At 52.9% G+C, this 23,856-nt stretch overlaps 1 protein-coding gene and 1 pseudogene across 3 annotated transcripts; one reads left to right on the top strand and one right to left on the bottom strand.

Annotated features, from left to right (window-relative positions):
- The window catches only part of LOC125623054 (somatomedin-B and thrombospondin type-1 domain-containing protein-like), a 60,839-nt pseudogene that overhangs the window by 24,340 nt on the left and 12,643 nt on the right, over positions 1-23,856 (top strand).
- LOC125622738 (uncharacterized) lies at positions 14,785-22,100 on the bottom strand. Of its 3 annotated transcripts, XM_075120275.1 has the most exons (4): positions 21,638-21,716; positions 21,017-21,211; positions 19,503-20,461; positions 14,785-17,093 (listed from the first exon to the last, which is right to left on the bottom strand). In XM_075120275.1, the coding sequence occupies exons 2-4, from the start codon at positions 21,124-21,126 to the stop codon at positions 16,885-16,887; spliced, it is 1,278 nt and encodes a 425-aa protein (XP_074976376.1). In that variant the 5' UTR covers positions 21,127-21,211; positions 21,638-21,716; the 3' UTR covers positions 14,785-16,884. The 3 variants fall into 3 exon arrangements, with proteins under 3 accessions (XP_074976376.1, XP_048676980.2, XP_074976375.1); XM_048821023.2 differs by lacking the exons at positions 21,017-21,211; positions 21,638-21,716 and adding an exon at positions 21,819-22,100; XM_075120274.1 differs by having other exon boundaries at positions 21,017-21,698.

The raw sequence follows: 23,856 nt of genomic DNA, 5'->3' as shown, positions 1-23,856 counted from the left end.
GGCTGAGGAGAGATGATCAGGGCTGTTACCCAGCCAGCTCAGCCCAAGGGACTGTCGGTGTCGCAGAGGAGGGAATTTGTCCTTATTTGGTTTCTCTCCTGCCCCACTTTGTGTCCAGCTGGGAAGCCCCCAGTCGTAAGCCAGAATCGCAAACCACCTTCGGGGAGAGTGATCAGACGCATCCCCCATGTCCTGCGCCTGCCCCAGTCCTGCCCACTGGGTTTGGGCCGTGGTAGACTCCTTGCAGTATGGCCAGCCGCACTGTCCCAGCAAAGGGGTGGCATGTGCTCCCTGCATGCCCCAGCTCCTCCTACCAGGGCTTATGCCCGAGCCACACACAAAGGATGGGCTGCTGGCAGGAGGCAGGATACACAGGCAGAGGGAAGGCTTTTGAAGTGAGGAGGGATCCCCTGGAGGCAGGGCAGTGCTGTGCAGGGGCTGGGAGACTAGGACAAGAAGCGAAGCTGGACCTGGAGAGCAGCGGGGAGCCAGTGGGGTATTTGAAGAGAGGGACAATGACATAGACTGAGTAGCATGCAAGGACTGTGCTGCTCTCAGCAGCCCAGGGCATGGGGTTGGGGCTCTTCAAAGACCTTCCCTACAGAGAACTGAGGCAGCGCTCCCCCCAGCCAAGTAAGGCTGAATGCAGCTTGTGTCCCCTAGAGCCTGTCCATTCTGCTCCGTGCCCCAGGGTTTTGATAGCTTGAATCCCAGCGGCAGTTCTGGCCCGTGGTTACGCTGTGTGGGAATCAGTGTTGCTCGCTCTTGCAGTTTAATCATGAGACTTCTGCTATCTGGTGATTTCCTCAAAACCTGGAGTCATGTGATCACATGAGGCTCCCAGCTTTCATCCAGGAAAATACGCTTCGGGCCTTCATTTTTGCAGAGAAAAGCTTGAAAATGTGACTTTGAAATGCACTTGAAAACCAGAAGGCAAATTAAAAAGAACCCTAGACTTATTTATTTTTACAGTCTTATTCTTTTTAAGCCACTGATTTGGGGAAGGGCGGGGGGGGGGGGGTTGGCTCATGATTTTTGAACACCTGCGGTTGGCAATGCTGGGAGCTCCACTCACGGGCTCCCCTTGCTCATGGAGCATTCTGCGAGATGGAAGATTAACCCAGTCCTGCTCCTTGGCTGTGCTTCCAATTACAGGACCTTCTGGACTGCTACCTCCATTGCTGGGTGCCAGGGCTCGTGGATCCAGGAGTCTCTGCAAGAGAACTGTGTGTGTCCTCTGCTGTCGCTCATCTTTGTGTAACCCTCTGTCGACCTGGGTCGTGAACTTTCAAGGGGAAGGGGAGAGCGACAGATTGAAGCTGATGACCAGCTTTTCCTGGCTATCACTAGAAAACAGGCGGAAGAAGTGAAGGGTAAACCTCCTCTGAATGAAGTTCTTGCTACACGTTTTACCTTGTATCACTTTCATTAGAAACTCTCACTTCCTATGAAATTATATTTTTGGCCACATAACTATGTATTCTTTCAAAGCACAAGACTGTCTTCATTCTTTTGAACTTTATATTGCTGAAACCTGGCTACCGACCTCCAGCACTGCAGCTACAATGGAAGACCACTCTTTTTCCGTGTTTTCCATTATTTTGCAGATTTTTAACAACAGAAGAAAATTGCAATAACCCTATTTAAAAAAAAAAAATTTAAAACGCGACAAACTTGCTAGAACCCCAGCACCAAAGTTAATGATGGACGAACATTGGAATGAGGCCAAATCTGAGAGAGGAAGTGATGCCATGGTTCTTTGGGATGACATGGGAATGATGTCATAATTAGCTGTGGAACGGTTTCCAAAAAAAACCGAGTCCTTTGACTGTTTTTTGAGAGGAATGTGTGAAGGAAATAAGAACCATTTAAGATTGGCCAAGGTCTTAAAAGATGCCATTTGGCTTCTTCTGTGCTTCCGAGCTTTTAAAGGTGATTGTGTTGCTCTTCTCTTGATACTTGGGTGAATCAAACAGGATGGTGTATTACATGTCATGTAGTCGCCTCAAGATCAGAATAAAGGCATTGAAAAAATCTGCACTTCTGTCTTGGGAAAAGCCCAGAACATAGCATAGGAGTTTTTCTCCACCTGTTGCTCTTTACCGTGAGTGATACAATATCTCTAAATATAGATGAGCTCTCTCTCCCAGTAAGATACCTCCGCCACACCTCCTGCTTGCACCCCATTTTTCAGCTGACAATAACACACCATTTAGGACCTTCGAACTTTCTATTTATTGAATCAGGTTAGACCTACGTGCTCTTTGGTCTTGAGTTTTTTGAAGCCCTTGGAATCCCTGAGTCTGAGCCACCCCTGAGTCTGAGGACTTTAAAAGCAAGTGGGAACATGGTTAATAGAGGATTCTAGTTGCTGCTTTTCTGATGGTGGATCATCGTGTCCCAGAGCCCTGGGGACTTTGGCATAACTACCACTGAGAACTGCCTTGGCTTAAGGTCTGGAAAAACAGTCTAGGGCATTTTTGGTTCCTAGGTTTTATGTGATGACATACAGAATCCTGGGGCTACTCTCCCAGATTGGACCACAGGGGTGACTTTCCCCCTTCTACGCCATGCTTCCTTGGGCCTCTTCTTGACGTGGTTCCCTCCACTCCGGGCTTCTCCCATGGCACCGTTATTCCCCAGGACATGCCAAAAGAACTGAAAGTCCAAAAGGCATCTTTTTGCAAATTACATTTAACATGTTTTATTTTTCAGTTAATAACTTACCTCCCAGCTGGGAAGAGGCCAGACAATCTGAAGCCGGAAGACTGACCATTATTCAGAGAGAATTCATTTATTAAACAAATTGTTAGCTGCACCATAGATTATCCATAGGAACAGTCGGCCTTTTACGACCTCTGGCTTTACAGATATGCTGCTTTGGCTTGGCCTGATTCTGTGTGATGCTGAGCACCCATAACTCTTATTAATATCACAGGATTGGACTCTACAGGGCCCATCCTGTGCTTATCAAAGTCATTCTCAAGGCTTCAGGGGGCTTTGGAACAGGCCCTGTGTATACTCCTTTGCTGTCCCTTCACTGCATCCGTTCCACGTCCGATAAACTGATCAGATCTCCACTAGTCTTTTGGTGTAACAGAAATAATACTGTTGCAGTGGAATATTATGCAAGGATCAGTGCTTTAACCATGTGCGCCCTGGCTTTGCCTTGCTATTTATGTAGCAGTGAGACGGTTACCTGATGGCAATGTTCCCTTCGTCTGTCCACTAATGTTCTCACTTCAGTATCTTCTGGTCCATTTGAGTTGATGGCTCCTATATCCTCCTCCTATATTGTCCGTGTCCAGTTTGGGGGGCCATGTTCTCCTTTTTCTAATGGAGTTGTGTATGCAGGTCAAATCCGTTCTCGTGAATTCAGGTTCAAATCTCAGGTAAAACAAAACAAACCAACCTAGACAGCACGTATGTACGTGCTTCCAACCTGCCCGTGGACTCCTTCATGGGTCCTTCATAGGAGCTCAGTATATGGTCCAACTATCAAGCCGCCCCCCTGCCCCTCCCTCCTGCCTCTGTGTCCTGGCATGACAGAAACTGAGTCTTCATGGATGTTATTCATAGGCAGAGATTTTTTTTTCAATGGGGCTGAAGGGCATTAGACACCAGTCTCCTGTTGATGTTCAGAGGGAGTTGGGCTCCTAACTCACTTAGCTCCTTTGAAATCCCCAGCTATAGATGTTCAGGCCAAAGGGAAGATTATGATCCAACCTCCTGCCTTATAAACAATCTCTACCAAATATCCAATTTTTTAAGCACTGACCACTAGACTCCTTATACTTCTAGGTTTCAGAGTAGCTGCCGTGTTAGTCTGTATCACCAAAAAGAAAAGGAGGACTTGTGGCACCTTAGAGACTAACCAATTTATTTGAGCATAAAATTTGTTAGTCTCTAAGGTGCCACAAGTACTCCTCTTCTTTTTGCTTATACTTCTGGCTTTTCCTGTTGCTCTAAGGTCCACCGAGATCCATATAGTACAAGAGCTTGTCACCATTTCTGTATGTACCAGAGAACTGGAATTTGGAATTCGTAGTGTTGCTCCCGTGTCTTTTTAAATGAACATGATTCTGGAGTGAAACAAGCATGGCTTTTTCCAGGTTTTGAATAGCGTAGTAATTGTTCTGAACCTTATCGCTTCATGTCTCCACAGCCATAGGCTATGCCAGGTCTGCTGTTGCACAATAACATGTTCTTGAGTTACTTTGAATAAAGACAGTAGAAAACTTAAGGGGCGTGGTTGGATTAATATTCTTCGCCATTATAATCCCTTTTCTTTCTAGGATAAAGATGGATCATATGACTGAAGATGGTACAGATCCTAGAGGGTTCCGAGCTAGGAAAATGGTGAGTGTGAATTCAGGTTAACGCGGGATGTTAGGAAAACGCCAATTTACTCCCATGACTTTCTTAGAGACCATCTAAACTAGTCACTTAGCTGGTTCCTCACAAGTTCTTGACTTGTTTCTAAACCCTAAGTAATCCACTCAATCTGTAACATAATTTATTCCATAGCGTCCTACTGCTAGAGCAGAGCATAGACCTGCCGAGTCCAATAAATTGCCTCCAGTCGTGGGTTTTGCCTGGATTAAACTGAACACCCCTGAGGTTTTGCTTAATTTGATTTGAATTACACTTAACCCCTAGATCACCAAGTGAAAGTCATGCCTTTCGATAATCCATTGTATTTCTCCAGTGCTCTGAGAGGAGGGTGATTTCAAAGGGAGTGGAGATAGATACAGGGTATGTTTGGTACATTATAATTGAATTACTGTAACTGAAGTGTGTAATGTAACCTCCCCCAAAGCACCCTGAAATGCAACATTTGTTAAATATCCCCCCCATCCCCCGGTTTAATTTCTCTTTAAAGGGTAAGGGATGGGGGGGAGAGGTGCACATTTTATATACCGACAACACAAATGCTTTGCCATAAATATAGCTGTGTATGACAACTTTTCTAGGTAATATTGCTGTAATGGCAGTCTTATGTATATAGACAGGATGGACATAACTCCTCCGGCTTATCACAAATTGTCCTGTTTGCTTTGCCTTGTCACCCATCCGTGACAATCAAGCTCCATTATGTAGCATTATCCTTTTTGCAACAGCTGTTGCTCTTAAAAGGGCATTTTTATGTGGTCCATTCAGATTGTCAAGGTCTCGAAAATCTCCTAGTATCAGAAAATGAGTCGTTAGGGGATGCCAGTTTCCAAAGCACATTTTAGTCTCTGTATTACTTCATCCCAAAATGGATTTACCCTCCAGTACGACCAAAGTGTGTGGAACCAGTTACTGCCCTGAGCCCCTCCAGCTCTTTCTGAGCGGCATTCTTTTTTTTTTTTTTTTTTCATCCATACTGGGGTCCAGCCCATCCTAATGTGACTCTTCTGCTGGATGACTTTGATCCTGGGATCATGCATGGTGCAGCAGGCTGTACCTCTCTAGTGCTCCCTTGGGGCGAGGGGAGAGACAGAGCCTGGAGCACAGCCCTCTGACTCTGCTGTTTAGGGCCACTGCTCCCGTACAGGGGGGTTAGTATGCTTCTGCAGCCCACAAGAAGCACAGTCCTAGGCCTCCAGGAAATGGGTGGGGAAGAAACGTACAGGCTGTTCTTTCTGGGAGGGCCTGGGTGGTCAAGGCTCTCAAGCTGTTTCCCCAGTCAGCAGCCCCGTTTTCCAGAGTCCAGAGAGCTCTGAGCTGTAGTCCTGCTCCTTCCGAGTGCAGCCAGGCTGTGTAAACAGAGCCGTAGGGACCCACCCATCTCTAGGCTTGCCAGGCATCACCCGTGGGTGTTGGGACCTGTCCCAACACACAGGGGTGTGTTCAGGATTGCACACAGCTGGTCCAACTTCTGCTTTGATGGTCTGATGTCCGCGTGAGTCTTTCCACTGACTTCAGTAGGCGTGGGATGGGCCCTCATTGTGGTACTGTAGTTCTGTGCTCCAAGCCCTCTGCCGCTCTTCTGCTGAATGGGGAAAGGAAAGTACAGGCTGAGGGTGTGGAGTCTTGCTCTTAGCCAGGGCGTTTGGTAGGAGGCAGCTGCCCGGTGACTTTTGGGAGTAGGATGACCAGATGTCCTGATCTTACAGGGACAGTCCTGATTTTTTGGGGCTTTGCCTTATATAGGTGCCTATTACCCCCCCTACCCCGTCCCGATTTTTCACACTTGCTGTCTAGTCACCCTATTCGTGAGTGTACTCTGAGAGCACATTGTCAGCTAAGGTGTCTTCACCACGAATAGACCAGCCCTTGGCTGTAACCCCTGGTGAGCTGAGCTGGGCCGAGTGCTGTGTGGCCTCCTCGATCAGCCCATGACATGGGAGGTCTCACTCGCTGAGCTGGGGAAGCGGAGTCAGGATAGAGGTGAGCTCTGAGGAATGGAAGTCAACAGGGAGTCTCACAGAACAGCCTCCCTTTGTGTTGGAGGGCACAGCCCCGCTGCCCTGCCAGCCTGAGGGGCCGACACACCATGGCAGCAGGGAACAAGTGGAGGAAAGCACCATGCCATGGCCATGAAACTGCAGCATTAACCAGCCTTTGCTGTAGCTTAAAACTCCTGTCATTGGAGGGGTGAGACCTATACACCCCACCTCTGCATCGAGCCTCAGCCCTGTGCCCTCAGAGTGGAGCCTGCAGCCTCGACTGAATCAAACCTGGCCAGGCACCATGAGTCATTGCCACGAAGCTGCAGGCTTCAGCTCCTCATGGCTCCTTGGCCTGGGGGGGGAGCCTTTCACAGCCTCTCAGGTTTCTCCAGGCCAAAGGGGTCTGCTCTGTTGCAGTGACTATCCTCTGCGAGGGGCCTAGGTGCCGACTTCTACTGGCGCCGGGGGGTGCTCGACCCCACCCCCTCCCACCCCCATTCCGCAAAGTCTCTGCCCCCTCCCTGCCCCTATTCCTACCCTTTCCCCAAATCCCGGCCCCGCCTCCTCCCCTAAGCGTGCCCCGTTCCCACTCCATTTATTCCATAGCGTCCTACTGCTAGAGCAGAGCATAGACATGTCTAGTCCAATAAATTGCCTCCCTCCCGCCACTTGCTACAGCTGATTGGCGGCGGAAGGCGTGGGGAGGTAGGCGGAGAAGCGGTGGCATGCTCAGGGGAGGTGTGGGGGGGAGCTTGGCTGCCACTGGGTGCAGAGCACCCACTAATTTTTCCCCGTGGGTGCTCCAGCCCCGGAGCACCCACGGAGTCGGCGCCTAGGGCGAGGGGAAGGGGATGGTTGCTCCTCCGTGAGGTCCCCCTTTCCCTATCTGCCTTCACCAAGGTGCTGCGTGTCCCCCAACGCTGAGGCCACCTGCTCCGTGCTGGCCCAGACGCTCGCCCCGTCAATTCCAGGCACGTGCAGTCAGAAAACCACCTGCCCCAAGGGGTCTCGCTGTCATGACTGCCTAGCGCGCGCTGCTCGCCGGACTCTACTCGCCACTCAAACGGTAGGTGGAGCCCACCTGCTTTGGCCAGTTCAGCACAATGCTTTGTTGCCCTGAAATGGCCCATGGGAGAAAGGGATGTGTCAGCCACGCCCCTTGAACCCAGCTTAACCTTCACCATTGCTTTGTCTGGGACTCCCCCTGGCCCTCCCTGCTTCCTGCCTGCAGGGCTGGCCAGACCACCCCCTCCCCTTTTTCTCCCCCCATTGCCTGCCCCTGTGGGGTCAGCCTGAGGCCCCCTGCTGCGACCTGTGCTGGGCTGGCCCAGCCCAAGCTGCTCTCCCAAGCCCTCCCTCCCGTACAGGGCTGGCGTTGCTGCTTGCCCCCTCGCCCCTCCATATGTTCCTCCAGGCCCTGCTAGGGGTCACACCCCACTTTTTTGGCAAAACTGTGCATTTGTCCCGTTTGCTCTTGCCACCTGACCTTTAAAGAAGGGACTGCCCCTGCCAAAACGGGACATAGGATCACCCAAGTCTTTGGCTCAGTGCCTGATCGGCCCTGACAGCAGCAATTGCTGGAATTAGCAGCACTGAACAGAGGGGGGGGGATAGTCCAGTTCTCAGGGCCATTGTCATACAGCTGGCCCTTATACTTTGACATAGGAGAGAGCTGGGTCAGGCCCTTGTGCACCCCAGCTCCATGCAGCTCAGACACGGGGATATCAGAGTGGGGGAGATGGATGGCAAAGGGCACTGCTGAAGGGAGGAAAAAGAGAGATGAGTCCTAACAGAGGGAACAGTGAGGGAGTGGGATGTCAGAGAGAGGCCCAGAGTGAAAGGAGACCTTGGCAAAAGGGAGCTGCATTGGAGAAGCTTGTTTGATTTCCAGGCAGCGTAGGCCCCTCCTAGAGATGGCCTAGGAATGTGAAGCTTGTTGGGGATTGGTGATCGTGTGAGGCCCAAATGCCGACCCAGTCCCAGCTGCCGTCCCTTTTAGGGTTCCTGCATCAGTGCTTCTCTCACCCGGGACTGTAGCTTTGCACAGGGGTGCATAGCTGCTTGTGCAAAGTTGCCGTGTCGGGCGAGATGTCACATAGAGAGGCAGATTTATGCTGCCATGGAGCAGGGCAGGTTTTTGCTTCTGGCTCCAGCAGGAACTATTTGCTCCCCAACCCAAAGCAGTTCCCTCAGAAGCGGGCCATGTGAAGGAGACGAGAGCTCACAAAGCCTGGTGGGAGAGGAGGCAATGAAATATTCCCCACATTCCTCTGCCTGAACAATCACACAGGCTGGATGGAGCTTGGCTTTTATCCCTGCGGCTCCCTCCCCGGCCAAGCCAGCATCCCAGACCATTTAAACACACCCGTGTTCCCGGACAAAAATGAAAGTGTCAACACAGCCGGGCCTGTGAACAGAGCTCAGTTTGTTAAGAGTAACATTATTCAAACAAGGCAGTTCCAGAAAGCCAGGGTGCTAAGGCCAATGCTTTCAGACATGGGTGCACAGCTGTAGGTCCTTACATCCACATGCAAAAATCAGACCCTTGCTCTACGTGAATTTTTATGCCTAGGGGTGTGTATTCAAGTTTGAAAATGTTGGCTCTCACCCTTCTGCGCCTCAGTTTCCCCAGAATCACAGAACTTGGAGATAGAAGCAGCTGCCTGTCCGATCATTTGCTCCAGCTCCGTAGCTGCCACTGGTACTGCAATAGCATGTAAAGCCCCAACGAGCTCAGCACCCCCATTGTGCTTGGCTTTGCAAAGCCGTATCATACATGATGGTCCCTCAGAGCATGCCTAACTGCCCCAAGACAGCCAAGAACAAGCAGGCTGGGAAGATAGCGCAAAGGGGTGGGTGTTGCCTGTAAGGGTTAGGGCTCTTGCTGGGGTGGTCAGCACTGCTCCAGGTGTGAATCTCCACTCTGTGCGCTCTGGAGCAGGGCTTGAGCCTGCTTCTCTTATGTTCCAGGGGACTGCCGTAGCCTCTGGCTCAATACAGCTGTAGCTAGTTATGCAAAGTCCAGCTCCAACAGAAGAGCTTGAGAGAGTAGCCAATTGCCTGCTGCTTAGGGTCATGGCTTCAACTCCCTGCTCCAAATCAGGCAGAGCAGTGGTTTGAATCCCAGCTGCATTGGCTATAATGGGGCGGGTGTATGTGGTTCCTATTTTCCCTGAGACTACATCCCCCTGGCTTAGGCGCCTCCCTCCAGGAGAGGGTACGCAGCTGAGAAACACAAGCAGAGAGATTTCAGAGTAGCAGCCGTGTTAGTCTGTATTCGCAAAAAGAAAAGGAGTACTTGTGGCACCTTAGAGACTAACCAATTTATTTGAGCATAAGCTTTCGTGAGCTACTGCTCACTTCATCGGAAGCAGAGAGAGGTGCCTCCTTCTAGCCCATCAGTCAGGCACCTAAGTACCTTGGAAGAGCTGGGTTTAAGCCCTGCCCCTCACTGCAGCATGTCCGACTGCCCAGCGTAGGTGGCTCCCCCTTGGGGTATGTCGACACTGTGACGGGTGTGTGAGAGCAGCCCCTGCAGACATACCCGAGCTCGCTCGGATCCAGCTCCATCACAGCTAGCTCAAGTAACATTAGCCACGTGGGCTGGCAGCACCTTCCGCGACCAACCCCGCCCAGGACCCCGACCAGACGCGAGTGGTGAGGCCGTGCTGCGCTGCTGGGGTGACTCAAGCTAGGTCAGGGCAGGCTGGCTTGGGGAGGCCTATGCCTGCTGCAGTCACACCTCCCATGGCCGTGCAGACATACCCTCGCTTCGCTGGCTTCTGAGAATCCCTTCTTTAGGCACTTAACTCACTCCAGGCAATGCAGGGGGAGCCTGGGCCCACCAGGGAGCTAGGAGCTGTGACAGTGACTGCACCCCAAAGGACCAACTCATCCCCAGGGCTTTCTGCAGCCAGCAGAGGGGAAGCACCCTAGAAAGTACCAGTGCTCAGCAACCAGCACACGGACTGTGTGGCTGCGAAATGATCGCGCCCCAATGCTTTGGCTCTGCTCTAGACCCGGGGGGAGGGCATTAGATACGGCATGGACCCCTCCCAGGTGGCAGGCTGAGAAGGGCTACAGGGCCTTTAAGGGGGGGATTTAGAGACACTCAAGCCGGACTTATCCCAGCATCTCACTAGCATTTACAAATGGCAGCTTGTTCCCTGCCCGGGGCTGCCCCGGTCTCAGCGAATGACCCTGTTTGAGGAGCAGAGCCGTGAACGCCACAGGCTGGTAAAGCAAACAGCCCTGCAGCAGGCTGGAGCAAGGCTTCTCAGTCTGCCGTGTATGAGGAGCCTGAGACTCCCTGGCTGGGGCTAGCAGGAGCGGGCCCAGCCTGTTCACCAAGGGCACTCAGCTCCCATTGGCTTAACAGGAGGGGATTAGGCCCGCGCAGAATCAGGCCTTAAAGAGACGCCCACATAACGTGCCTAGCTCCCATGCTGCACTTGCTGCAGCCTGTGTCCAGGGTCTGCCGGGGTCCCTGCAGCTGGCTCCTCCAAGCCAGAAAATCCTTCTTCTCCCACTCAAGGTTCAAGCCGTTGATGTTTGGCTGGGAAGTGCTTGTGACCCAGCACCATCACTGCCAGGATGTACAAGCTCTGCTGTAGCAACCTCGAGCCCCTCCCTTTGCGGCAGCTTGTCCCCTACTTACTCTCCCCACTCTCGGGTTGCCCCCTTTTCCCAGCAGGCCTTTCAAGGGCTGGCCCTTTAAATAGGGCGGAGCCAAGCATCTGCAGCCCTACTGGAGCCATTTTCCACTGGTGGCTGCCTTTCTCCCCCTCTGAGCTGGTAAGTCTCCTTAGTGCCTTCAGTGCAATTGCTAAGAAGGGTGCTTTCTCACCATTGCCTTGTGCTACTGACAGCTGCTCCCTGAAGCTGCCATAATTCCTTCTAAGATCCGTTCATTTTTCCTAAATGCTTCTCCTTGGCAAAACCCCACTGGGCTAAATGCCATTGACACCCTCACCCCCAGGATGATGTTAGCACACCCGCTTTACACACCCACACCTTGTAGTGTACATTGATTGTTCCCCTCCACTATCACAGGCTGGCTAAAAGAGAGGGTACAAAGCAGGCTGTGCGGGTCATCCTGTCTTGTAACAACTACCTAAAACCAAGTGAGTAATTTCCGCTTTGAAAAAGCGGACGTAGAAATCCAGCAGGATGGTTTCTATCAATCACTTGTCAAAGGTAATATAGCTTAGAAAGAGAACTTGTACATGAGACTATCTTTCCCTCCTGTCTGATTCACGCATTCTGTTTATCCTCAAAGGAAGTCGAAAGCATTTCTTTGGTATGAATAACCAGTGCCAGGGTTAGGCTGTGAATTAACTAGGCCAGAGGCTTTGAATGCTCATTTACCTCCCGCAGTTCTGGGCTGGCTTAGTAATTTGACTGGTACCAGCTGTTTGGTGAGTGGACAATATGTCTCAGCTCTGAGGGCTGTTCACACAAATGTTGATCGCTGCCTGCAAAGAGCTGGAGTGTTTTTCATGATGCTCTGGTGGAATACGCAAGGAGTGCTTTGCGCAGCTGGGAAGAGGTGTGATACAGGGGCCATTGCTCCTCGCTCAGCACAGAGATGATTCAATGCGGATCTGAGCCAAAAGCCCTGAAAATTTGTAAGAAAACAAATCGGGATCCAAAGGTTCTGGCTGAGCCCTCTGTGTACTGTGGGCTGATCTGAACTCCGGGGATGGTCAGATCCTGATTCTGAACCAGTAGTGCCAATTCAGGTATTTCAGGGGAGGGGGAAGCAAACTCCAGTCCCTTTCTCCCCAGACAGCAGGCACCCCATTCCTGTCCTTACTCAATCCCTGCTCCCCCCAGGGGCCCTGGGTCTTCCTTGGCCTGGGAACCTCCCTCTCTCCTACCCACACAGGACATGAGCTGGTGCTACCAAGAGATGAGTTCTCACCAGGCTCCCCTGCACTCTGCCATACAGAAAGAGAATCCTGGGTGCTAGGTCACAGCACCATTTGGCCCAGCCACTTTTCTGCATAGAGGAGTGGCCAGGCCAACTTTGCTTGGTGATGTGATCTCATGCGCCAGATCACATCACCACACTCTGAAATTTGGCCTGGCTGCCCCTCCGGCTGTATGCGCCAGACTGCTCAGGCAGCAGCCGTACACATTAGTATGGGATTGCTGCTTAAAAGTGGTCAGGCCATGACCCCCCAGCTCCTTGGCCTATGGAGCTTTGAGCAAGTGCTAAGAACTTGGAGAGGCATTCACCCCCAACAGCAGCCAATCTAACCCTCTCCCCAGATAGTCCTGTCTTCCCAAACAGGCAGCTCACATTATGTACCCACAGGGCCCATCAAAGAGAGGAAACTAACAGAGTCGGCAGGGTTTGATCAGGCAGGGAGCACAGCTGTTTGGTGGGCACTTGCAGGCTCCCCCCCGGACCCTTAACTATGCCCAGCTGGTTCTTATCAGACTCTAAAGAACACCCATGGCAGCCTGCATTGCCTAAGTCATGCCTGGGGAGTGCAGGAGGATTCATGGGAGTACTGCTTATGCAGACATTCCTGCTAAGAACTCAGAGTAAGGCCTATGAGAGAGCAGATAGCTAAGCACATTAGCCTGACAGGAAATGTGTACTTCAGTGCACTGATCTGCACATGTCCCCTTCTCTTCCCATCATCCCGTAGTACCTTACACACTGCAAGAGGAGCAGGGTGCTTGAGAATCCCTCCTGCTCAGTGCAGAGGGCCACACCGAGTGCTTAACCGTGGACTCCATGCTCTGCTGCTCACAGAGCTCTATCCTCCCAGAAGCAAACATGCAACGCGGGCAGCTGAGTGGGCCACAGCCATGGCGACAAGGGCAAAGGTGGGAAGTGACGTGGGATCCATTTCATTAACCTGCACAAAAAGGCTTCCACAGCCGCTGCTTTAAGCATGTTTAGTGGAAATAAAAGTGGGACTCCAGGCATGTAATGGATGGGGTGGAGAGGGTCTCATGGTTGTGTGAACTGAAGCAGGCGTGAAAGGTCTACGGTGCCTATGAAGTCCCTGACCAGCTGGGCCTCTACAAGACGACAGTGCCTCAGGGGGAACGGGTGTTGTCCATTTGTGCATGGAAATTATAGCAGACAGATGGAGCCTGTCCCTGGTGCCAAAAGGATGGCTTCATAAACCATGCATCAATATCCGTGGAGAACCGCTGCTCTGCTTCTGCTCCCTCCCAGTAGGGCTGTTTTGCCATCAAATGATGCCTTCAAAACCAGCAGGAGTGACATCTAGTGCCCTCTGCAGGGCAAAGGAGATAGATGCTCTGTCACCCCTACTTTCCACAACTATACTACATGAAACTAAAAAAACTTTAGAGTATTGCAAAATGAATTTGCTTTCTGCGGTTGGTCTTTTGCTTGGGGATGCTAACCCTGGAGGAGATCCTCAGTGCCAGTCTAACTTATGAAAATAATACGTCTGTGAATCTTGACCGTGAAGTATGATTTCAAATCCTGACTTTAGTAAGTAACTATTATCCTCAGTGAGGAAATTGAAATGCTGAGGTTAGCTGGCTTGCTCAAGGTTCCAGTGTTAGAGCTCAGAGAATCAGGGAAGATCAGGGTTGGAAGGGACCTCAGGAGGTATCTAGTCCAACCCCCAGCTCAAAGCAGGGCCAGTCCCCAAGTAAATCATCCCAGCCAGGGCTTTATCAAGTCGAGCCTTAAAAACCTCTAAGGATGGAGATTCCACCACCTCCCTAGGTAACCCATTCCAGTGCTTCACCACCCTCCTAGTGAAACAGTGTTTCCTAATATCCAACCTAGACCTCCCCCACTGCAACTTGAGACCATTTCTCCCTGTTCTGTCATCTGCCACCACTGAGAACAGCCGAGCTCCATCCTCTTTGGGAGCCCCCTTCAGGTAGTGGAAGGCTGCTATCAAATCCCCCCTCACTCTTCTCTTCTGCAGACTAAATAACCACAGTTCCCTCAGCCTCTCCTCGTAGAGAGCACCCATCAGGGTCCTAACTTCCAGCTTCCTGTTCTAAGTGCTAGGAAATGCCTAGCCCTCACTTGTGCTATGTGAGAAGTAGCTAAGTTTCAAACTTACTTAGTTCAACCACCACAGTATTTCAAGCTGCCAAATGTAACCCTGAGCCATGCAGCCTCAGTTGTATGCCGGGGCCAGGGTCACTAGTGATGATGCATACAAAGGAAAGAGCCCAGCTTAGCTGCAGGATCAAGGTTAATTTGGCAGAGCTGGCAGGTAAGAGTTGGAGTCACTGGCAGGGGAATAAGCATGGATACTGTTTTGCTTGTCACTGCAATCATTGGGATTCCCGGGTAAGACAAAGGGAAGTGAAATCAAGTAGCAGCTACCCATGCAAACTGGGTTATTTCCTGTGAGCAGAAGATGCCAATCTGAACACCACCTGAAGCATTAGGTTACTTTTCAAATGTATTACGTTCCCTATGGACACCCACGGTCCCTCAAGAGAGACAGCCAGTCTGTACGCTTGTTATGCTGGTCCCCACAAGCTACTGTGCTGCAATCTGAGAGGTGTCACCACATTCTGGCTCCCAGATCCCACATTAGCTTTTGAATGTCCTATTTTGTTTCACATGGTGACGTGCAATAACCTGACCTACCCCACACTAGACATCTCACAGGGGTTTTCTTTCTGAAGAGATCAGGTTTATTTGGCTCGGCCCCCGTGCCAGTTCCTGGTACAGCTGCTCGTCACAGCACCAGCTGAGCTCGCTAAAAACCTCAAATGCTACCGGAGTCGTCGGGCTTCCAAATGTCCAGGGAGCGGAATGCAACCAAACGAGATGGAACCTTATCCAGCCCCAGCATTTAAAACACTCTCCCCACCATTCCCTTGGGCAAGAGCTGCATCAGAGCAACCCCCATCAACGCCGCTCTGGCCTCATCCAACCACCACAATGCTCACTCCCGATGTCCTCTCCCAGGGTGGAGCTGCTCCTCCAGACAAATCCTGAGGTCTCGACTCAGGCAGCCCTCGGAATACGTCAGCAGGTGGGCCTCTGGGAATGGTTCTGTATCATGGGAGGGAGGAATTCCCCAGGAGACTCGCTTCCTCCCCATGCAAGGATCCCCACCAAAGAGAGCGCTGGAGATAAGATGGTAATGCAGGAAGATGATGCTTGCAGTAGACTAGTGCAATGACCTTTCACTTCTGGATGCCTCTGTTCCCAGCTGAAAAGAGGTCATCTCTGATCAATCTAATCCCTCTGACCTAGTTCTCTGGGGGCTTTTGCTTGCATCCCAAAACCACCACATGCCTTGGGACGAGCAGAAGTGATGGACCGGGACTGTCATTGGCAAGGCTGATCCAAGTCACACTGGAGATTCTTTGGCAGAGTTGTGTGGGAAGTTTGTAGTATCTGCTGGGGTCATGTCCAGCTCTAGCTAGTGTCAATAGCAAGGCACTTTCCCAAGCACTAAAATGAACACTAAGAAAGTCATAAACAAGGCCATTCCTGAACTGTGGCCCAGCTGGACAGGATGAGGAAGTGGCTAGGAGTAGGTGTGCCCCCTAAGGTATTTGGGAGAAACTCAGACTATCCATCTTAGACATGAGACAGACAATCCTCATAAGGGTAGGTCAAAGCAAGCAGACCCCTGGGTGCGCTCAGGTTCTTGTTGCCTCTGGCAATAAGAAGAGAGCAGAAAACCAGGCAGTGCCAGCAGGGAATGAGTCTGGTTGTGCTCACTTGTTTATTTTAACTTAATACTTAATCATTAAAGGCCAAACCCTAAGTTCTTACTCAGGTAAAACTCCCGCTCTCTTCTCCAGGAGTTGGCCCTGAGAAAGACCCTTAGGCTTTGCCCCGTAGCTCCCTACACTGTAATACAGGGCTGGATCCTGGCTTGCAAAGGGAGTGGGCTGCTAAGCTGGTTCTCTACTTAGTAAGTTTATATCACCATGGAAAAAAGAAGATACTGGTTTAAATTCCCTGCTCGTGGCTAAAGGGGGAAGGCCCTGCAGAGGCAGGAAGCAATGGCGTGGCTACATGTCCAGTCTTCTCTGCAATGCGCGATACAGCAGGTGAAGCCCGGGGTGAAGCACTGTGCTGCTGTTCCATACACAAATACGACCCCTCTTCCCTGGCCCGTGGACTGCTCTGGCGCCCTGCTGAGGGCGGGGCCCCATGCAGGCCCACGCAGAGTTATTTCCTTGGTGCTGTGGCTCTCCCAAACCTATGCGAGTTTTACGCTCTGCCACCAAAGCCACAACAGGTGCCCCCCGATGTCTGGGTGTGGCTCTCACTGCAGGTTAAGAGCATCGGTGGAGTGATTTCTCTGGTCTTTTCTGCACAGGAAACAGAGTCCCTGCCATTCACGTCTGTGAGGGTCAGCACCAGCTCAGTTCTCTCCTGCTCATTCGGAGGAGCAAGCAATTCTTTTTTCACTTAAGCACATGAAGTTCCAGAGAACAGGGTACTTGGAGCCGAGCGGGTCTGAACTGGGCTCTGAGCTCCCCGGACTGTGGAGGGGCAGGATCATTCCCCGGCAGATGGTCACGTGTCCAGCTCTCGCCGCAGTTTGACAATTTCCAGTAAGAGTTTCTCTTTCTCCAGCAGGATCTTTTCCTTCTGCAGCTGCAAGGTCTCTTTCTGCAGCTCCAGGATCTCGGTGTGCAGCCGGCTGTGCGTCTCCCGAAGCTCCTTGGCTGGCCCGACACAACCCCTCTGGCTGGGCAGCGAATCTTCGGTCACAGAGGTGCTTGCTGAACAAACCAAACAACAACCCCCCAAATGGTTAAAGCAAACGGAGTCAAGAGAACACAGAAATGCACAGTTCCTCCCAGAAACCAGCCCCTGTGGGGCAATGTCCCACCCGCCACAAACAGCAGGATCCAGCCTCCTCAAAATAAGGGTCATGTCTCAATTCTGCCAGGGCCAGTGATCTACCACTGCTCTGTCCTGCAGCCAGGAAAGCTCATCCTGGCTACAGGAAGCAGCTCTACAGAGATGCTCTTTCTGATCGAACATCCCCTCCCTGCCCATGTCTTCTCTCTTGTCTTTCCCTGGTTACCTCTGGCTTCTTTTCCTCTCTCCGCCTTGCTACTCCCCTTCTGTTACCCACATAATTTACCTAGACACGAGAGGTGGGGTAGCTCTGATGTCCTCAAAAAAGAGTCATGCCAAGCATCAAATAGTGGTGATGCCTGCAGTGCCAGATGCTACAAACGGGCATTTAAAGCTGTACCAGCACCTTATAACTAATTTCACTTAGTGCTGCCAGTGAGCCAGGCCATGGGACAGCCTCCCATGCCACCTCAGGGGATGAACAGCAAGCAAAATCAGCATGGGCTTGTGTACTCAGGGTGTGACCCTGTGGCGAGAGCAGATGAAGGTTCTTTCAAGCTGCCCGAGCATGCTCAAGGTGGAGGGTGGGGCTGTCTTAATGGCAATGGGAGATCTGCAGCTGCCCTCCCCTGGGGGGTAAGCCCTGCCCCTTCTGTCAGGTTTAACCATAGTGCCATGGGGAGGTTGTTAACACAGCCTGGGGCCGGCCACTGCCAACTTGTGCTGAAGTTCTAAGCAGCCTGTTTGGCAAACTGGACAGAAGAAGAGCTGGAGAAGCCCTCGCTGCAGTGGGCTGAAGGGAGCGAGCGATACCTTAATGCCACTGTCCAGTGCATTCCAGCTTCAGAAAGGAGTGTGGTCACACAGACAGCAGAGTGGGGTGAAGTGTGATTCACTGGAGAAGGAGTGGGAATACGGGGCAGATCTGTGGCACGATTCTACGCATGATCCGGAGCTTCAGGACAGTTTAGCAACACTAAAAATGGACACAGGGAACTTTTCCCCTGCCTCAAATTGTACGTCCACTCTCTTAAAAGCAAGGTGTCCCTTCTCACTGGATTTGACCTGTTCCAGCTGACCTGCATTTCCTCTCTTGCTACAGTAGTAAGGAACCAAGATGGTTCTAAGCCAGCGGTTCTCAAACTGTGGGTCAGGACTCCAATGGGGGCTGGGGTCACCAGGGCTGGCTTAGACTTGCTGGGATCTGGGGTTGAAGCCTGAGCCACACTGCCTGGAGCCAAAGCCCAAGAGCTTCAGCCCTGGGCAGCAGGGCTCAGGTTACAGACCTCCTGCCTGGGGCTGAAGCCCTTGGGCTTGGGCTTTGCCCCCACCCCTGGCCTGGGGCGGTAGGACTTGGGCTTTGGCCCTCCCACCTGGAGCGATGTGGCTCGTGCGGGCTCAGGCTTCAGTCCCCACTCCTGGGTTTGTGTAGTAACTTTTGTTGTCAGAAGGGGGTCGCGGTGCAATGAAGTTTGAGAACCCCTGTTCTAAGCTGTTTACAACTCTGGGCACTGGGATGGAAACAGTATGCGTAACTTGACGGTTATCTCAGCCGGAGCAGGGGAGAACAGGGCTGTATTTCTGCAGAGACATCTTAATAGTGGGTAGTAGGAAAAATGCTCCCTGACAGACTGGAGATACAAACACCCCCCTGGGGGCACTGCTCACTGACTCGGAGCCATTCTCGGGGGAGACATGTTTAGCCCAACCACTTGGCAATGGGCTGGGAGGAAAGCCAGCCTAGGGAAGGTCCATTCTTGGGAATTCCGGGCGTCTTAAAATCTATTCTAAATGGTCACTTGATAACCACGTGCTCCTCCCATGGCAAGAAAGGCCTGCTTAGGCAGGGGTGGCGCCTATTAATGGCACTCTATAACAGAGGGCAAAGCTGCATAGGCAGCTCTCTCCCCAGGGAAAGACCAAGTACTAATCCCGGCTCAGGTCACAGGTGAAATGAGATTGGTGCCTCTTCCCACCCACCATGCGATCTGGCACTGATGGAAATTTGTACTCCAGACAGGAGCAGGGCGGTGACTGGTCAGGGCTGGGAGATACTGGCAGAGCTCACATGGCTCCCGCTCAGTATAGGCTGAGTTCCACTCTCGGTGACGCTGGTAAGTATCCAGAGTAGCTCTGCTGAACTGCATGTAGCATCTACACCTACATGGTGGTGTAACGGGAGGCAGGATTTGGCCCGTTTGCCAGGCTGCTGCCAGTAACTAATAGCCTCTTCCTTTCATGCACAAATTAAAAGACTGAATTCTGCTGGGAAGGAGGAGGAGGAGCCAGGCACTGCGTGGCCTGGCTCGCGTGTGCGGCTGTCTCACCATTATCATCCATTGCTGTGTGGATGCCTTCGGAGCTGGGGCTGTCAGTCCTGCTGCTTTGTGTGACTGGGCTTGAGATGATCCCTAGGCAAGGCCATTCGAATATAGGGCTCAAAGGGCACTTGATCTTATAGGCCAGTGCAAAGTCTGGGGAGCAGTTGAGAGGCACCGGAGTCCTGCCGGGAGCAAGCACCTCAGCTCCATGGCTCGGTGGCGAGGTAGTCCTGTGAACTGGCACAGGATGTGTCTCAGCTACGGGCGCACATATCAGCGGTGGATCCTTACTGGGGCCCAACAGTCTCTTTTCCACACTCTCTTGAGCTCCACCCAAGCACAAATCGCTGGGCTGCGGGTCCCCTGGAGCATGGATGAAACTCTTTCCAGGACAGCCAGTCCTTGGTGCCATTTCTTTGTCTGTGTCCGAAAGGACCTCCGTTTTGCAGAGCAGTTTGTTCCCCTGGCTCAGCCGAAGTCCATCATTCTGGCTGTGGAGGAATAAGTCTGACGAAGACTCCCGCATCCCCTCCGCTGCGCAGAGAGGCACTGCGGTTCCAGCCGGGCTGCTGGACGGCTTCGTTCCGAAACCAGGGCCCAGAAGCAATGGTTCTGTCACCTCCGGCCCTGTCTTATTGAAGAGAGCAAAGATGTTGTGGAAGAGCCTCTCCTGGGGCCGCTGCCTCAGCAAAGGGTGTTTCACCGTGGTCAGCTCCTTGCGGGCGTCAATGACCATGTTATGCCACTTCTTGCGGATCTCGTCAGGCGTGCGCCGCACAAGCGGGCTGAGGGAGTTGACAGCGGCAGTGATCTCTTCCCACGCTCGCTGACGGTCCATCGTGTTCTTGTAGCGCCCGCTCTTGGGGATCAGGATGTCCTTGCGCAGGCTGAATTCTTCAAGGATGAGGAACTTCTCTTCTTCGGAAAACTTGAGTCTTTTTGGCTTGGCTGTGGTCATGTTGCCCCTGCGATTCAATTACAAGTCACCATTATGGCACTATTTACCATGAGATCCCGCTTAACTGCAGTGCATGGCTGGGGCTCCTACTGAGCCCAGGTAGGTAGAAGAGGGTATTGTACAAGGTGGATCGTGACTCCATCCACGCTCGGGTTTTTTGGGAGCAATCAACTGGCTGATAATTATGTTTCAGCCATCAATACCCATGGGACCCTCTGCAGCTTTAAGTTCAGGTGATTTAAGCACGTAAATAAGATTACTCTACCATTAGATAACTTGGCCTTAGCCACAGATTCAAATGGACGCCTAACCACAGGCCACACTGACAAACTGCCACAGCTTGAGAGGTGCACAGGATCTGCGTACAACGGAGCTGCCTGCAGCCACGCTGGCCTTTAACGCCAAAGTGAGGCCTGGCGGAGCACAGGTCCCAGCCTGCAACACAGCATGGAGTCTCATCTTAAGAGCACGAAATCCTTCCTACTGCTATTAAGCACTTACCCTATATAACCATATAGGATTTCACAGGGCTTTATGAAGGAGGGTAAATATAATTAATTACCACATGAAATGCAGGGAAACTGAGGCAAAGGACGGTGAAGCAACTGGTCTGTCACAGAGCAAGCCGAGGACAACAACCCTGGACTCCTGCCTCCCAATCCCGTTCTCCATGGAAGAATAGCCCACAAGGACTATAGCTTGCTGGGATCAACAAGTGGCAACTCACAAGGGCATCTGCTGTCCCTGAAGGCGGGACCTTTGTAGTGAAAGTGCCACCGGTTACTTTGAGCTGGAGAATTACAAGCTGCAGCCAGCCAGTTCTGCAAAGCCTGCCCCTCTCTTTAATTTGTAGCATATGCCCCTGGGGGGGGCAGGGATCAGGCCTTCGAAGGCACCCATGCCAGAGAGAGGGAGACAGGAGGGACATCACCTCAACGCTGGGACCTTGGACCCGCTACGCGCATGGTCCACCGAGCCCAGCATCCCGTCTCTGGGCCGGGGCCAGCACCGATGCTGCAGAAGGAGGTGTAAAAGCACCCCTCAAATTACGCAGTAACCCACTGATGGGGAAATTTCTTCCTCCCCCTTAATTCCTAGCGCCTGGCTGATGCCCTGAAGCACCAGCCTTTAGCTCCCCCCCCCGGGGGCCTGAAACCCCAGATGGTTTCAGTGCTGGGCTAACCCCGCAGGGGGCTGGGCGCTTTCCCGCCCCAGGCTCCAGTGGGGGTGAGTTCCAGCGGCGAACCCTGCCGGGCGGCCCCGCACCTCTGAAGATGGGGCGCAGCGCAGGCCGGGCGCGGCCCCCTGCGCAGGGGCGAGCCCGCGCGGCGCGGCGCGGCCCGGCCCGGCCCGGCGGCACCTACCTGCCTGCGGCGCTCGCATGCCGGAAGCCGGAGCCGGCGGCCGCCCCGGGCCCAGCGCGGCAGGAAGCGGGCGGGTGCCACGTATCCTGCGACACGCGGGGCCGCGCCCCGGCCTGGCTGCGGGGTCCCGGCGGGGCCCTGCCCCCGCGCTGGGGATGGCGCCCGGCTCGGCCCCCTGCGCAGCGGAGCGGGCCGGCCCCGGGCCCCGGGGGCTCGTTGGGTTCCTGGGCCAGCAGCCGCATCGCTGCGCCCTTCCCCGGCGGGGCCTTTGCGCCCCACCGCCTCCCCCTCGGGCGCCCCGCGGGTAAGGCGGGGTCTGGCCTGGGGGGAGCCGGAGCCGGCCCTTAATGCAGCGGGAGCTGGGGGGCAGAAATCGGGGGGCCGCACAAGCAGCGGGGGGTGTCGGGCCCCAGCCACGTGCCAGTCCGTGGGGGATGGGGATGGGGCGCGTGTACCTGGGGGGGAGCAGCGGTCGGGAACAACAGAGGAGGAGAAAGACCCGGGTGTGCTGGTTGACCACCAATTGGACTGTGGGCCAGGGGTGTACCCAGGGCTGGGCTGCAGCCCACCCACTTAGCATGCAGGCTCTGCTCCGGCCCCAGCGCTTGCAAGACCCCGTGTCCCGACCCCGCTCCCTGGCAGGAGTGCTGGGTGGAGGGCGGGTGAGCGAGCAGGTGGCTGGCGGCAGCGGAGGAGATCCTCAAAAAAGGTAAGCCTGCCGCCCTGGGGACCTGGGCCTGGCGCGATGGGATGGGGACAAGTGCCTGCAGTCGTGTGCGCTGGAGAACGGCGTCTCCTCCTGGAGCTGGGTGTGTGCTTGGGGCATGGGGGCCCCTGGCCAGAGCATCCATTGCCCCCCGCAAGGCCGGCTAGAGGGCGTCGGGGAGAGGCAGGTTCCCCCCAATCCCTCCTGCCCCATGTTCCCCTGTCATTGTCCGCCCACCCAAAGTTGTGGCCCACCCAAATGTCCTATCTTGGCTATGCCACTGCTGTGGGCATAAAAATGGCACCTGTGATTCATAGATATTAAGGTCAGAAGGGACCATTATGATCATCTCGCCTGACCTCCTGCACAACGCAGGCCACCGAATCTCACCCGCCCACTCCTGCGATAAACCTCTCACCTATGCCTGAGCTATTGAAGTCTTCAAATTGTGGTTTAAAGACTTCAAGGTGCAAGTGACCCGTGCCCCATGCTACAGAGAAAGGCGAAAAACCCCCAGGGCCTCTTCCAATCTGATCCTAGGGTGTAGCAGGTGAGGTATTTCCAGAAGAGAGAGGCTGTATTACTGCCAGTGTGCCAGGCACTGGAAAGACCTCACCTGGAGTACTGTGCACAATTCTGGTCGCCCATGTACAGGGAAGCTGAATTCAAACTGGAGCAGGTGTGGAGAAGGGCCACGAGAATGATCTGGGGACTGGAGGACTGAATTTAGGGGCGAGGAGTCTAAAAGAGCTTGGTTTGTTCAGCATAGGAAAGTGAAGGCTGAAAGGGGGTATGATTGCTCCCTATAAATACACGAGGAGGGTAAACACCAGGGAGGGTGAAGAGCTATTTAAGCTAGAGGGCAATGCTGGCACAAGAGCAAATGGGTGTAAGCTGGCCATGAGACAAAGGTTTCTAACGATCAGAGGTGCGAGGTTCTGGAGTGGCCTCCCAATAGGCGTGGGGGCAAACAACTGAACTAGTTTTAAGATGGGGCTTGATCAGTTTATGACTAGGCTTGTATTTTATAAACAGGTAAAGGAGTCGGGAAGTGAAGTGATGGGGTTACCTGTGACAGCAGGGGACTGGACTCGATGGCACAGGAGGTTCCTTCGAGTTCTGTATCTTAAATCTCATTTGAAATGGCCTAAAACTAAAATGTCAGGCTCTTAATCTTCATGTCAAACTTTCAAAATTTTATTTCCAAAACATTTTGAGAATAACACTTTTCTGCCACAGCTGTTGCTTTCTGTATTTTAAGTCCTGTTGGACTGATTAGCATAGCTGAGTTCACTCCCTTAAGAGGGTTTAGATGTTTCATTGAAGTATATA

The sequence above is a fragment of the Caretta caretta genome, chromosome 15 (assembly GCF_965140235.1).
Source record: "Caretta caretta isolate rCarCar2 chromosome 15, rCarCar1.hap1, whole genome shotgun sequence".
Taxonomy (NCBI): Eukaryota; Metazoa; Chordata; order Testudines; family Cheloniidae; genus Caretta; species Caretta caretta.
Note: the sequence above shows the minus strand (reverse complement) of the source record. Positions and strands in the feature narration are given on the sequence as shown.

Coding starts and splice junctions, on each gene's coding strand:
- LOC125622738 (XM_048821023.2), bottom strand. CDS start 22,060: ATGCGGCTGCTGGCCCAGGAACCCAACGAGCCCCCGGGGCCCGGGGCC. Junction 20,462..21,818: donor CATGCGAGCGCCGCAGGCAG/GTAGGTGCCGCC, acceptor ATTGAATCGCAG/GGGCAACATGACCACAGCCA. Junction 17,094..19,502: donor CACAGCAATGGATGATAATG/GTGAGACAGCCG, acceptor TGGTTTGTTCAG/CAAGCACCTCTGTGACCGAA.